We start from the raw sequence: 16,440 nt of genomic DNA on the forward strand, positions 1-16,440 counted from the left end.
AGGGCAGTGCATATTGTGCCTGAATCACAATTGCACCATATTTTGACATGCTCCTTCTAGGTGATGTGAAAATCATTTACTGTGCTTTTTTATCTGAAATGAAGCTTTATAATTTAGCTGTGCATAGTAAGAGACGAGTAACTGAGGCCAATGCTATGCAAACACATTTAAACAATATTTTAAATGTCCCTGGAAGTTTTTGGGTTTTCTGCTGAACTTAAACATTGTAGCTGGGACTTACATAATGAGCATTACTAGCAGTAGTCTTTGGAGATTAGTATGGTTTATAGACTAATTTCACTTTCCAGTATTTGAGACTGATAAAAAAAAAACTATTAGGGAAGTGGTGACGCCTTGTTTTCTCAAACTACTTTAATTAATGAGAAATGAACTTGAACTTTCTGCAAGCAATTAATCAGAAACATCCTACGTATTGTACATTTTGTGTTTTGAACTCAGAATTGAAATTGAAGGATTTTCTCTGGCGGTTTGAGTGACACCAGGTATGTTACGAAGCAACTGGTAAGCGTTGAATCTGCACTAAGGTGATTGCCTGCTTATTTCTGAGTGATTCACCAGACCTTCTGAACTGCTACAAACCTTCCAAAAGTGGATTGAATGCTGGCGCGTTGAATTATTGATCATAAATCCATCCGGCCCATGGAATCAGTCTGAGTGCAACATGCAGCAACAATGTAACCACAACTTCATTTGCAGATTCAGCACTTTCCAATTGCCCAGTAAGCCATGTTCCAACCAACTAATGGGATATGTCTGAAGGTTCATTGGTTATTCCCCCCTACCCAACCCAATAGAGATTTGGGGATCTGGGTATGTGGTGATGTTTCTTACATGACTGGTCAAGTTAACCATAGGCCATTATTCAACAAAGGCTTCTAAAGCAGACTTGTTCAGAGTCTTGAAAGTTAAAAATAGTGGTAGCTTGGTTCTCAAACTTAATCCATTCCGGAAGTCCATTCCAAAACCAAAGTGTTCCCAAACCAAGGCGCTCTTTTCCATTGAAAGTAATGCAAAATGGGCTAATCCATTCCAGACTTTTAAAAACAACCCCCAAACAGCAATTTAACATGAATTTTACTATCTAACAAGACCATTGATCCATAAAATGAAAGCAATAAATAATGTACTGCAGTCACACAATCAATCAGTAGTTGAACTGGGTTCCACACAGTCACAAAAAAGAGCCACAAAAACACAAAATAAATAGCAAAAACAGACAGACCTCAGCATAACACTCAAAACAGAGCATGTTTTACTTTCAAAAAAAGTTTGCAAACCAGAACACTTACCTCTGGGTTTGCAGTGTTTGGGTTCCAAGTTGTTTGAGTACCAAAACATTTGAGAACCAAGATACCACTGTATAGCAAATGGATGGACTCAATTAATTTATGTGTGGGTGCAGCAGCTTCATATGGAGAAACTACCCAAGTCTTGCTAGAGCCCTTTCTTCCCCAGTTCCTTTTAGCCATAAAAACTGCACGGCAATACACCCAAGCCACACAATGGGGTATATGTGCCTCAAGTGCTCCCATCTATTTATTATTTCAAGTTCTAGAGCTCAAATAATTTGAATGGTACAATTTTTTTCTTCTTCTAGGTAAGGGAACGACTGAGGGTTTCTTTAGAAAGAGTCTCAGCACTTGAGGAGGAACTAGCAGCTGCTAATCAGGAGGTAAATACAGAACTTTTCTCTGTCTTGTATGATGTAACTTTTTAATCATATCATTTTGTGGATTAACATTAGATTTACAACCTGTGTAGATACTGCTTTGGTTCTATTCTGAAAATTTAGGCAATCCTGCTACTTTTAAAGGGGTATGATTTTTGTTTTTTGTTTTTTACCTTAAGCTGTTAGAAACCCACAGCATCGAAGATAGCAGGAAAGTTTAAAAAACAAATTGTGACACTTAGGTTACAATTGAAGAGCATGGGTTTATACAGCTTTTTCAATACATTCACTGCAAAACTCGCTGTCTTCAGTCACAGGGTGGTGGGGTGAGCTTCCTCCCCTCCCTCCGTCAGCACCACCAGACAGAAAAACATCTTAGGACATTAAATTCAATGCTCATTTATTGTCACAATCATGCAATTTCTCCCTCCTATTTTTGAAGATGGGAAGAGCCATTTGAGCTGGACCTCCAGCCATTGCGGAGTGTTCAGTTCACACTGCTATCTACATGGTAGCAGTGAGGGAGCAAGTTTGCTACGCAACTCTATGAGCAGGGATGCTGTCCCAGCTAATGTATGAACAAGAGCACTCCTCTGTTCCTGCTGTTTGCAAAGTGGTCCTTTTACTGAAGTGTTTAAAAATTGTTTCTTTGCTTGATTCCATGAGTACATACATTATGTCCTCTAACAGTGAACTCAGGTGCTAAGTACCAGTAAAAACAGCCAAAAATGGGGCTACTGAGAAATAAGAGGAAGGTCTCTGCAGGCTTGGGAGAATATTGAGGTTTGGAGAAGCACAACAAAGCATTTATTAAATAAATCAAGGGGGCAAAACACAACCTAATGAGAACTGAGCATGTTCAGTGGCTGCAGTATGTAGAGTATCAGGTGAAGAAGAAAAGTGGAGAACAGACGAGTGAGGAAAGTGGAATGCTCTGTTTTGAAGGAATAGCTGGACAGGAGCACTCCTATTAAGAGGAAGGAGACACTGCAATATTCTGTTGAAAAATCCCAGTTGTGTCTCCTGTCTAAGGAGTATTCTGCCTAAGGTTCCAGCTAGCTATTCATAATATCTGGGCATTGCTCCTATTGTTCTCAGAGAGTTACTAATTGTTTAACCAAGGGAGGAATCCAGGCACAACAGAAATGAAGAGGGAAGAATGGGGGGAAGCTACAAAAATTGCTGCTTACCAGTTTTACTATTTTTATCTTCCTCCACACCTGCAGTGTACTGATGATTTGAAATATATGTTAAAACAGTACCTTGCTGAGTATCCAATGTTTGAAGTCTGTTCTGGCAATGCCACTTGGTCTGCCTTTTTCTGTGCAGCTGAATATTTTTTCTTCACAAAACCTTGATCCCTCATAACTGCCTCGGTGTATTTCTTAGTGTGGGATTTTCATTTCACCTTCCTGGATCATAATTACAGATTATATGTCACCAGTTTTTGTTAACAATAGGTATTGCAATAGTACTAGCAAGGAGCACAAACTTTATTAGTGTGTTTTAAAAATAATAATATACAGTGGTACCTCGGGTTAAGTACTTAATTCGTTCCAGAGGTCCGTACTTAACCTGAAACTGTTCTTAACCTGAAGCACCACTTTAGCTAATGGGGCCTCCTGCTGCTGCCGCACCGCCGGAGCACAATTTCTGTTCTTATCCCGAAGCAAAGTTCTTAACCTGAAGCACTATTTCTGGGTTAACGGAGTCTGTAACCTGAAGCATATGTAACCTGAAGTGTATGTAACCCAAGGTACCACTGTAGTACTAAATATCTAAATACCTTCTACAGATCACAAGATTTGAGAGATTTGAATTCTAACTAGGACATTTATGTAGAGGCAGAAAATAATAACAACCCCCCCCTTCAGTCCAGTTTAAAATTAATCCCGTAAAGCCTGATTAACTACCTGGACATGCAGGGAATGTCCAGAAATTAACCTATCTCTCCCCACAAAATTGCAATCTGGCTATTTAGGCCCCTTTTTGTCATGACCCCAGAGTCCAGCAGAGCAAGACTCTGAGTAAGAGGCTGTAGAGTCTCCAGCTAAGGAGCAAGACCCGGTCCAAGCTTCTAAGTCTCCTGCTGGAGATCAGGAGGCAACTAATCCTGTTACATATCATCTTGGGACATCCCAGAATGATCAAAATGAGCTCCAAGGAAAATGGGCACAGTTCCCTAAGGAACCTAGTGCCTCCCACTGTTCCTCACTGGATCAGCAATGCCAGGGATGTGCCAGGATGGAGGCTATGGAATTGAGGAGTCTTCATTTTTACTCCAGAATGTTGGCCATTTAAGGCTCTAAAGTAATCCACAAGATAGTGAACCCTGAGAAGAGAGAGCCTGGGGGCAGGTTCTTAAAACGACCCCGACTGCTCTCAAGCTTCATCAGGGCAAGTTACTCACTCAGAGCTATCCATGGTCCTGCAACGTCTGACCTGCCTTTCCATCTTCTCCAAGGAATCTGGCATCAGACCTAAATGTAACACATTTGTACAAACTAAACTATCTTACTGGGCACTGGTAAGAGCACAGTGCAATGTGGGTCCTCCTTGCCATCCGTCACTCATTAGTTTGTTTGTTTATTGTTGTTTATTATTTATTTATTTATCTGCCTTGGTAGCTCAGTCACTAGAGCATGAGACTCTTAGGGTTGTGTGTTCAAGCCCCATGTTGGACAGAATATTCCTGCATTTCAGGGGATTGGACTAGATGATACTTGTGGTCCCTTCCAACTCTACAATTCTATGATTCTATGACTATTATACTCTGCCTACTAAGTGAAGTTTTTGAAGTAGTTTCCAGTATGTTGAAAATACAGCACCAGATGTTAATTCCTTAACAGCCCAGAGGCCCCGCACCGGGCTGCTGTTGATGTTTCTCGCAAGTCTCCTCCATCCTCCAGTGTTCTAGCTACTGCTCTGCAGCTGAATCTCCTTGCCAGGAATTAGTCCCAGATGTTAGTCCCTCACAAGTCAGATGTTAGCCTGGGTTTCTTCATTGGGCTGCTGCTAATGTCTACGTGTCAGTGGGTGGTTTTGCTCTAAACCACTGAGCCTCTTGGGCTTGCCGATCAGAAGGTCAGCAGTTCAAATCCCCATGATGGGGTGAGCTTCCATTGCTCAGTCCAAGCTCCTGCCAACCTAGCAGTTCAAAAGCATGCCAGTGTAAGTAGATAAATGGGTACCACTGCGGCGGGAAGGTAGACAGCATTTCCGTGCGCTCTGGTTTCCATCACAGTGTTCCATTGCACCAGAAGTTGTTTAGTCATGCTGGCCACATGACACTGAAAGCTGTCTGTGGACAAACACCAGCTCCCTCAGCCTCAAAGTGAGATGAGCACCACATCCCATAGTCACCTTTGACTGGACTTAACCGTCCAGGGGTCCTTTACCTTTCCCCCCCCCCCCCTTTACGTGTCAGAGGAGGGGAGATAGTGTGAAAAAGTGCTTGTAGGTTCCCAAAAGACAGTGGCTGCTCCTGTTTGTGGGCAACTTATTCAGGGTGGCTGGGCACTGTGGGAACTTCCAGGCATATATGTCAGGGAGAAACATTTGAGGAATCTGAGGGATGAGAAAATCCAAAGTTTTAGTAAGGCACTTGCATTTATTGGGATGTGGGGAAGTCCTGTTCATCTCTACTTAAATACTGACTTTCCTTAAGTGTCACATACATTATATATAAACCACTTTGAGGTTTCATTACAATCAACTGGCATGTAAATGTTTGCAAAGCTAGCTTTCACTTTCAAAGCAAGATGATATTCAGGCGTGCTTCTCCTTCCTCTTCCATACAAATTCACCCACTCTTCTCATCAGCATTGCCTACGTGGCATTATGCAGATGCTGACAGTAATGCTAATTGTGGTTACTTTTTACCTGGTTTTGTAAATCAACTTCAGCCCTGGGTAAAAGAATCTGTGGTGCAGCTGGCAATTGTGTAGAATAAGTGGTTTTCACTGAGATTTCGTTCCACGGTTCTTCTAGGAAGAGTGTCTGCTGGAACTCTATCTGAGATGGAATCCTTTGTTTTTAAAGTTGAAGTAGAGAGAAAGAAACCCATTTTGGGTAGAAAGGTGCTTTATAGCATCCTTTCACCTAAGAAGAGGATGAAAAGGGCTTTGTGGTTGCTGAAAGCAACATCCCAAACCAGTTTTTGAAACTCTGAAAGGCCTTTTCTTCTGCCTTTTGTTCCCTTAAAGTGCAACTTGCACTAGTGATAAATGCCATATAAAGCCGTCCTTACTGCAACGTAGCGTCTTCCTGTGGCTGAAAATATTTTGATTGCCTTTTCACAACACAGATGCCATATATGTGCTATTAAACGAATAACAGATCGAAGAAGTAGACCCCCTGCTGTTGAGAATGGGAAATCTTGAGTGCTTCAGCATTCAAGCCATCTCTTCTGCCTTAACCTCATCATTTAACCTAAGGTGTCCACCCCCACCCCCCCCCACACATAATATTAAAGTAGTTTGTGGGGAATTTCTGCATGTTGGTTAACAGAATCAGAATTTTAAAAGGTTCTCTTGCTTTAGCTTCCTATCACATCGAAGCAGCACACATTAAACTGCAGGTTCTCATTAACACTGCATTCATTTGCATTGCAATTATGAAGGCAATGGAGGAAGCAGTTCAAACTTGTTTGCGAAGCTTGAAATGGGAAGGGGTTCACAAATTGGACAAATACAGTATGTAAAGAAATAAACTTCACTGAATTTGGCATGTTCCATCACTGACTAAGAAAGTAGGCATTTACAATTTTCTGGCAAGATGGTGTAGCCACAGCCTGTATACCATTGAGTTGTGATGCAATCTATCTGAGAAAATATTATACAGTAATATCTCCTCAAACGTCCACCCTGTTGACCGTCCATTTTGGCGAATGTCCGCTGCAAACCTGGAAGTACCGGAACGGGTTACTTCCATGTTTGCTGCTCGTGGATGCGCAGAAGCGCACACCACTCTGCGTGTGTGCGCAGAGCGTCCCTTTCATCGAGCGTCCCTTTTGTCAAGTGTCCGGGGCTCCAGAACGGATCCCGGACTCAAAACAAGGTACCACTGTACATGTTACTTTTGCATCAGGTATGTAGCCATTTAAGCATCATATCAGCCTATGATTATGACCATAAGCTATCATTTGGCAAGTTGACTCTCAACCAAAGAACAAAGGCAAGATATGTTCTATTCTGGCCCCAAGGTTGCCACCATAAATGGCATCCCATGGCAATTTCCAACCTAAAATATATAGAACATCTTATTGATATAAAAATCTTAGGTTTCGGTTCTGGCAAACTGATGGTAATCAATTTTCTTGAAAATCCAATTGTCTTTGCACACATATTTAAGAACAATAATGAACAATAATTTTATTACTTGTACCCTGTCCATCTGACTGGGCTGCCCCAGCCACTCTGGGCAGCTTCCAGCATTTACAGAAACATAATAAAACATCAAACATTAAAAACTTCCCTATACAGGGCTGCCTTCTGATGTCTTCTAAAAGTCATATTTTTAAAATTTCCTTGACATGTGAAGGTAGAGTGTTCCACAGGGTGGGTGCCACTACTGAGAAGGCCCTCTGCCTGGTTCCCTGTAACCTCACTTTTCCCAGTGAGGGAACCACCAGAAGGCCCTCAGAGGTGGATCTCAGTGTCCGGTCTGAACAACGGAGATGGAGATGCTCCTTCAGGTATACAAGGCCAAGGCTCTTTAAATGTAAGATATCCCTGTTAGATATTCAAACAAAAGTAGGCTATTTATCTAAATAAAAATAATGTATATTTATTTAGATTTTAAAACCCCACCAATTCTAAATATATATCTTTTAAACTGGATGTATAAGCAGGCACCCTATTTTTAAGTGAGAAGGTGGTGACTAATCAGATTAGAAATGAATGAAACCACACTAGGAGCTGGAGAATTATTGTTATTATTCAGAAGGCTTGAGTATAATTTGTACCTAGAACTCAGGAATAGAAATTGAGCAAGCAGGCTGTATCTTAAATGCCAAATATAATTTATTTGCATTTATTCTGTCTTCATTATAGTCTTTGCTTACAGAATCATAACATTTTATCTTACTTAGCTTATATCCAAGCACACCATCACACTATGCTTTGTGCCGTGAATTTTGCATTGCAGTTCTCCAGTGAAGTCAGTTGTACCAAAATGCATATACTTGCATAAAGTGTGCATATACATGCATATATTAGTGGAAATAATATGCAAAAGCACATTATGCATACAAACTGCACCCAAGCAAGTGTGTAGTAAGAGAAATTTGCACTAAAATGCTGGTGGATTTTAATGAAGACTTTAAAAATAAAGGATGGCAAACTGTTTTGGAAACATGGGCAACCAAACTTAAAATTGGGGGGGGGGGGAATGAGAAACTGAGAGAAATAAAAATGGACAGATTTTCTTATCCCCAATTGTGACGTGTGAATGTGGTCGTTTTGCATTGTTTGCTTAATACATGGCGGTCACAAAGCTGGCAAAATCTACATTTTTACATAAGCTTATCTTCCAAAGACAAAGGGGATCCTTCTTATCCCAGCTTCCTCTCAAGATTTTGTTTGACTAGTATAGAATTGAACATATGTGGATAGATGCTTTCTCAATTATCTGGCTCTTCAAGGCTTTAGATGCAAGATGGAGGTCTGACACAAGACATTTTATTTAGCATTGGCATCTGTGTAGAAGAAATCTGTTCCTAAGAAGGGTAAGAAGGAAGCCTGATTTTGAATACTGTTTGCTGCAGTGAAACAAATATAGTTTCCCACTAGATTTTTAATAGGATGTGGAACATCTGTTTGTAAATGTTAAAGTTGTTACAGTTTGTCTGGAAAACAAGCTTGAGTGATTAAAGGTTAAGAGAATTTGGTGCGGGAGGTGAGAATGAAACCATTGACAGGAAATATTCTGTTATGCTGGGGTACCATGCCAGGGCTTTCCTGGGGAGGGGGGGTATCCTGATTCAGGTTGCACACAGATCAGAGCAGCAAGACATCAACAGGGGCAATCTAAGATGTAAAGTCAAGTAGAAGTCAATAATAATAATAATTATAATAATATTTCATTTATACCCCGCCCATCTGACTGGGTTACCCAAGCCACTGTGGGTAGCTTCCAAGACATAAAAACATAATAAAACATCAAACATTAATAGTAACAATCTGTTCCAGCATAAAAGTCACGCTAACTTTAAAATAACATATCAAACAAAGCAACATTCAACAATCCATCAGAATCTAATAGTAAACAGCAAATAACAAACAGTTCAACCACAATAAAGAATTGCCAATCTATAACCAATAAAAGTAACAACAAATCACAATGCATAAAATACCACAAAACATACAAAACCATGTAAAACAGTAGTGACCTAACTTGACCCTCCAGCTGTTTTTAGACTACAACTCTCATCATCCCTAGCTAACAGGACCAGTGGTCAGGGGTGATTGGAATTGTAGTCCCAAAATTCACACACATATACACACACACATATATAAATACATACATATATATATACACACAGTGGTACCTCGGGTTAAGAATTTAATTCGTTCTGGAGGTCCGCTCTTAAACTGAAACTGTTTTTAACCTGAGGTACCACTTTAGCTAATGGGCCTCCCGCTGCTGCCGCACAATTTCTGTTCGCATCCTGAAGCAAAGTTCTTAACCCGAGGTACTATTTCTGGGTTAGCGGAGTAACCTGAAGCGTCTGTAACCCGAGGTACCACTGTGTTTGTGTGTGGCACACGGGTGGCACTGTGGTCTAAACCACTAAGCCTAGGGCTTGGTGATCGGAAGGTCAGCAGTTCAAATCCGTGCAATGGGGTGAGCTCCCGTTGCTCGGTCCCTGCTCCTGCCAACCTAGCAGTTTGAAAGCACGTCAAAGTGCAAGTAGATAAATAGGTACCGCTCCGGCGGGAAGGTAAATGGCATTTCCGTGCGCTGCTCTGGTTTCACCAGAAGCAGCATAGTCGTGCTGGCCACAAGACCTGGGAAAACTGTCTGTGGACAAATGGCGGCTCCCTCGGCCAGTAAAGAGAGATGAGCGCTGCAACCCCAGAGTCATTTGTGACTGGACTTAACTGTCAGGGGTCCTTTACCTTTATATATGTATATGTCCAGTGGCTGCTGCTGCTCCTCCTGCTGTTCTCAAAGTCATAGTCTGCTGAAAGGCTAGGTGGGGCAAGGCAGGTGTAAATGCTATTGCCTGCTGAGGAACAGAAAGTCTCTCTCCTCTCACTGGGGCAACCCAAGAAGCAAGGTTCAGAAACAGTCAGAGGTTCAAACATGGCAAGCTCGGTGAACACCTAGGTGGCAGTGACCCATGAGTCAGGAAGCTGGCACAAAGATGTTCTGGTACTCTATGCCTGCAACTGAAGGCTTTTAGATCTCCACCCAGAAGACAGCAACAAGGCACCCATGTTGCTTACAGATTTGGTCTTCTGCAATGACTAGCTTCCTCACGAGTATTCGTCACCCGGCACTTTAGAATCTGGTAGCCAACGGAGCCTGTATCTTGAGGCAGCTGTGGTCCCTAGGGCTTGGTGGCTGCTCAGTATCTGTCTCTGAATCTGAAAAAGGGAAAGTCAGATTGCCAGTTTCCCTGAGGGCCCTGGGCGCTTAACACAGGGTGTTCCTCTGAGAGCCCTAGGTCAGCCTCGGCCCAGTATACTTGAAGGAGTGTCTCCACCCCCATCGTTCTGCCCGGACACTGAGGTTCAGCTTTGAGGGCCTTCTGGTGGTTCCCTCACTACGAGAAGTGAAGTTACAGGGAACCAGGTAGAGGGCCTTCTCGGTAGTGGTGCCCACCCTATGGAACACCCTCCCATCAGATGTCAAGGAAATAAACAATTATCTGACTTTTAGAAGACACCTGAAGGCAGCCCTGTTTAGGGAAGCTTTTAATATTTGCTGAATCATTGTACAGTGGTACCTCGGGTTACATACGCTTCAGGTTACAGACTCCACTAACCCAGAAATAGTGCTTCAGGTTAAGAACTTTGCTTTAGGATGAGAACAGAAATAGTGCTCCGGCAGCACGGCAGCAGCGGGAAGCCCCATTAGCTAAAGTGGTGCTTCAGGTTCAGAACAGTTTCAGGTTAAGTACGGACCTCCGGAACGAATTAAGTACTTAACCTGAGGTACCACTGCATTTTAATAATCTGCTGGAATTATTCTTATTATCCTCCAAAGAAGATCCAACCGGGGCATGACTGGGGGATGTGGGGTCCCATTGGCTTCATCTCTTCCCTGACTCCTTCTCTTCCTGATGACGATACCCCCAATGTTTTTGTTCTGCCACTAAAATTTAGCAGTAGCAGTGCCAGCAATGCCTCATGTTCTAGGAAGGGAGGTGGTGGCGAGCCTCACTGGGTGGGCAGGAAGTGGCAGGGCTGTTGGTTGTGGCTGCAGGTGCCAAGCACAGTCCCTGCCCCCACCCCCTGCAAAGAACCCACAGGGCATAGTGTGGATGCCACTATTCGCTTTTCCTAGATACACCATTTTGCAGAGCAAATACTTGTACTTTTGGTTTTCCTTTAAATAAGAAGGAAAGCATATTTTTGCCCCAAGAAAAAAAGAACTGCAAATTAACAGGAGAGGCGAGATAAGGTGTTTTCAAATGTTATACACACCTGACAAACCTCCTCTGAAAATAGACCTTGACCTCTTTACATTTTTACTATACTGTTAATTAAATTAAGCCCTTTTAGTACATCCTAGACAAGTGATTGAATTGGAAGCAAATTACAATCAAGATAATTAGACTGACATAATTTAATCCGTTTTGCTGACTGATGTTTTTAAATGCAAGGAACATTAAGGAAAAAAAACAGCATTGGATTTCCCTTGGATAAGAAGCCGATCTATATCATTGCCATGTCTGCTTTTAATAATCAGCCACCACTGTATATAATTTCTTTTATTTATTTCTGTTCCATAAAGTAAATGCATAATGTATAATGCGGAGACTGAAATCTTTATTATAGTGAAAGAGGAAAGACCTTGGTTTGGGGAATAGGTTCTTTCTCTTCCATCCAGCTCATTGGGGGTCACAGTACTTTGGCCCAGCCACTAATCTTTACTCCCCGCCCCCCCAACCTCAGGTGTAAAGCAGATGGGTGTGGCTTGTCCATAACAGCTTCATGGGCTAAATGGACTGGCCCAGAGTTTCCCCACCCTCTCTAACAGCATTATATTTTCTTTCCATTTCCCTCCATTTTTGCATTTTGATTGTTTCTTTTATTTTTTGGCTAAGGCTTAAGGAAGTTCTAATATTTGGCCTCCTGGTGAAAGAGCAGGTTGGTGCCTGATAAATTTTCCTTAAAGGCATATTTCGCTCTGCCTGTGTTGTGTTTCAGCATGGGCCAGCAAGTATAGTTCAGAGACACAAGTATATGCACAGAAACCAACCTGGATTTCTGTTTTCAAGTGTGGACCATGATATCCTCTGGAAATTAAGTTAATGGAAACACACCAATTTAATTTAGGGGTCCAATAGGTAGGTGTTGTTTATGCCCATTGTAGCTTTTATTTCTATGACTCTTTTAAGATAAATGAACTATCTGTATTCCAGGTGGGTGTAAAACAAATGTGAACCTTTTCCTATTAATTTTGGGCTGTTTCTGTTTCAGAGCAAATGAAATGGAAGTGTGTTTTTGTTACTTAGCTCAGAATTACATTATGGCTGCATCAGAGCAGAAGGTCTCTGTTCCATTTCATAGATCCCCCACCAAGTCTAATAATGATTTCTACAGCCTCTGATTCTTAGTTGAGCAATGTGACCAGTCACTTTAGATATCCACCCTGCTGTGCAACATTTAAGCAACCCACTTTTTTATTTTATTAATCCCTTGAGCTGTGAAATGGTTGCATGTAATGGCATGTTACATTATGAATGTATTGTGTCCAATTTATTTCTCTCTTAGATCTTTTCTGCTTTGGATAAAAAGCGATAAAGACAGTTTATAAATAAATAACATGTATCATTACCATCGGAATTTCATGCTCACCAAAATGAATAAGAGCTCATCTGGCATAGATTCCTTTACCATTTCCCAGTATTATTATTTTTTACTGTTATCATTGCAGCTAAAATGCCTAGACACACTTTGTGATCAAAACTGAGGCAGTGATTCAGCACAATTCAAACATTGCCCTTTGTTGTCTTTCTATATCCTTTATAATGTGAGTATTTCCTTTTCTAGAAAAAGAAAGGGTATAAGGAGCTTCCTTACAGTTAGATCTAAATTGTGTATGACAGCAACAGTGTGGACATCACTTCCCCCACTTCTGTCACCACATCCCAGTAATGCCAAACTAAGTGTGATGTGTAATGTGACATTGTGATACTCTACTTTCCCCCACCTCCCTTCCTCCTCATTGGCTGCCACTTGCAGGGGTTCAGGACCAATTAGGTTGTGTCATGCAAGTTGCTTACTTAGACATTGGCAGGCAGTTTTGAGTTGGCAGATGCTACAGCCCTCTTCAGGTATGGCACCCATGATGGCACTATGGGAGGAAAAAAGGGATTCAGGCAGTGCTTTTTTCGGGTGGGGGGCACAGGGGTACGCATACCCTTAAACCTGAATCTGGCAGGAGAAGAAACTTAAAAACTTTTTTAAAAAATTAGTTTATTCTCTAGCACGGTGAATCGTCAGTTCCACCCCCAATTGGCTGCCTTTTGTCCATTTACTGTATTTATTTTTCTGATTTTCCCGATTGGTGATTTTCTTGAGTCAAAATGAGAGTACCCCTAACCTTTTTTTAAGGAAAAAAAAAAGTGCTGGATTTAGGACTATGTCTTTTAGCCTGATGACTCAAGCCAGCTACCCTGTATTCTGTTATAACTGCTGCAGTGGGGAACCATTTTTAAACATATCCTCAGTTGTGCAAGGAACCCCCCCAAAGTGGAACAAGTTATCTGAGAATATGGAAAGACAACAGTGAGGGAATGCATGGCCCCACAGCCTATTTAAGCTGGGTTTGCTGCTTTGTGGTTGTAATGTACAGTGGTACCTTGGGTTACAGACACTTCAGGTTACAGACGCTTCAGGTTACAGACTCCGCTAACCCAGAAATATTACCTCGAGTTAAGAACTTTGTTCGGGATGAGAACAGAAATCGTGCAGCAGCGGCAGCAGGAGGTCCCATTAGCTAAAGTGGTGCTTCAGGTTAAGAACAGTTTCAGGTTAAAAACAGACCTCTAGAACGAATTAAGTTCTTAACCTGAGGTACCACTGTATGAAGAAGGCATATGTGTCCCATAGCATAATCCAGTACTGCTCTTCTAACCCAATAAGGATGTGTCCCAACTGGTAGAAATCAATGGATGTTATTGCTTCATCACCCCCACTGCACAGTTAAATACAATTTTTGAAAAATATAGAGCTATTTTGGAAATTGAAGTTCTGTTCACATCTGTTAGAAGCAACCTTGTGTAAAACTTGTACTGAGTGATCTTGCTGATCTGAGTGTCTATGAGATCAAACGATTTCAATCTACATATACTATTTTTTTTTCCCTCTGAGTATTAGTCTTACGAACAGAAATTGGGATGCTGAAGTAAAACCATGCTGGCTTCTGTGCTTTTTGAGGGGTGTGTTCTCTACAGGGCTGTCTTAAGTATATGCATCGCCAGGGTGCAAAGATCTGCCTGGCGCCTCCTCCCCAGGTTGCCCAGTCCCAGGCACGCAGGAGAGCGGAGCCAGCCAGCCGCCTCAGCTTCTTGCTGGCTCGGTCACCCCCGAACTCATGGCACAGAGCCACCCGCAGCAGAAGAGCCCGCTGCAGTGCTCCGACCGACAGGCGGGCTCATCCCCAGACTCAACTCTCAGGCCCCGGACTCTCAGCCTGGCGCCCCTGAGAGCCCTGCGCCTGGGTGCCCTGCACCCTTAGCTCCTATGGATAAGATGGCCCTGGTTCTCTAGTATTGTAAAGTGCAGTATCATTAACAATTTTGCTGATAAACCTATTAGGCTGCTGGTGTGCTCTATTCTCTTAAAGGGTTTGATTTCATCTCTTCCCTTTACAAAGCATAGCTGTGTGGGAAGGAGGGTGTCCTCAATTAGGATTATGGTACAGAGAAGATGAGTTACCCCTCTTTGCTCTCTTTTCCTTTTGGAAATGGCCCCTCAATGCAAATGTTTCCCCCAATTGATAACTTATTGTTAAAAACTCTCCCTGACCATGGTCTTGATCCATATCAGCTCCCCCACTGACTGTGGGTGCATTTTAAGAGAGGAAAAATATGTTGCAAGTTCCAATCATGGAACTGCTGCATCACGCTTAGTTTGACCTTTCATAATCACATAAACTAGTTCTTTCAAATGCATAGCTGATAAAGGCTTGAAGGAAGATATAAAATGATAGCATTTAAGGGTGGTGAAGAAAGATGATAACAAGAGACACCATCTTTAAATATTTTTCCACATTTAGATTTGTAGCATATTGATACAATGTGGAGAATAATGTTAAAATGTTGTCACATTACTGCTTAGAATGCTGTGTATTTGTGCTCAAGAAATGAAATTCTTACTTGCTGTTTGTTCTGACCTTAATCTTAATTCTTTTCTAGATTCTAGCTTTGCGTGAACAAAATGCACACATTCAAAGGAAAATGGCATCAGGAGAGGGTCCTACTGACTCAGAGCTTATTAAAGGAATGGAGCCTGGACAAAAAGTTCATGAAAAGGTATAAAGTAACAGCTTCCCTTTGAGAGTCTTCGTCATTTGAAAAGTTCAAATCAAAGCCCACTGCTCTAAGCTCCCAAATCCATTTCTGCCTTCTAAGATGAACTTAATGTGATGAATAAAACCTGGCACCTATGCAAGATGAGTCGCTAGTGTATTCTGAATCAATGCCTTGAGCAGTCTCTTTTGTTTATGCCCTCCTACAGAAATTAAAGCTGCTTCTTTCTAATTAAGATAGTAGTGAAGAAGTTTCATACAGCATCAGGTTGCATGGCGAGGCCCCGAGCCCCACCCCCATTTCTTTGATAATGAAACACACAGACACCAGTATTTTGGGTTAATGGGATAAATAAGGCCACAACTTTATTGGTTGCAGATGTGAGCAGTATTGGCTTAGGCACTGGAACTGCACCGACTATATCAGACTCCTGCCCATCATGCAGGTAGTCTCATAAAGGTCAACTACCAGTAGGGGGAGTTCCTGTTGTTGTACATTAACTGTGAGCTCCCCCAGGGTCCCCGATGGGGTCGTGGCATGGCCCTAACCCTTACCCAGGTTTCAAACAGAATCTACACACCCGGATCCCTTTAACGGAATATCCTTAAAGAGGAGGGGCAGGTGAAGGCCACAACCTCCCCTCCCATAAACCAGGTTTACCAATGCCTAACCGCCAAACCTTACTAGGTTTTGACGATTACTACAAGGCAGGCGAAAATCACATGGCTGGTGCTATTTGCCAAGTGGGAAAATTCCTACCTGGCCCCCTCAACAGGTGACCAACCGTGGTCCATAGCAAGGCCAAGATGAGAAACGCATGAAAACAGGGCGGGAGGGCGGGAGATCCGAAGCAGGAGGAGAAGAGGAGACTGAGCCCTGGCTGCGAGGATGTTTAAATCGGGTAAACCACGCCCCCGGTCGACCAGATTGGTCGGCTGTGGGGTGTGATGCAGCTGGAACTCCCAATGACATAGGCGGCATTGCCACGCCCCCCACTGTACACGGGATGTGCTTGTGGCCAGCCTGCAACTCTGCCCCCCTG

At 42.4% G+C, this 16,440-nt stretch overlaps 1 protein-coding gene across 8 annotated transcripts in view; it reads left to right on the forward strand.

Annotated features, from left to right (window-relative positions):
• Positions 1–16,440, forward strand: part of PPFIA2 (PTPRF interacting protein alpha 2) — a 266,876-nt gene that overhangs the window by 177,685 nt on the left and 72,751 nt on the right. For all 8 annotated transcript variants that reach the window (XM_081878567.1, XM_081878560.1, XM_081878561.1 and 5 more), the window contains 2 exons: positions 1,619–1,693; positions 15,285–15,401. In XM_081878567.1, coding sequence (XP_081734693.1) covers positions 1,619–1,693; positions 15,285–15,401 — 192 coding nt within the window. The remainder of the gene's footprint in view (positions 1–1,618; positions 1,694–15,284; positions 15,402–16,440) is intronic.

The sequence above is a fragment of the Podarcis erhardii genome, assembly GCF_964252035.2.
Source record: "Podarcis erhardii genome assembly, chromosome: 10".
Classification (NCBI taxonomy): Eukaryota; Metazoa; Chordata; class Lepidosauria; order Squamata; family Lacertidae; genus Podarcis; species Podarcis erhardii.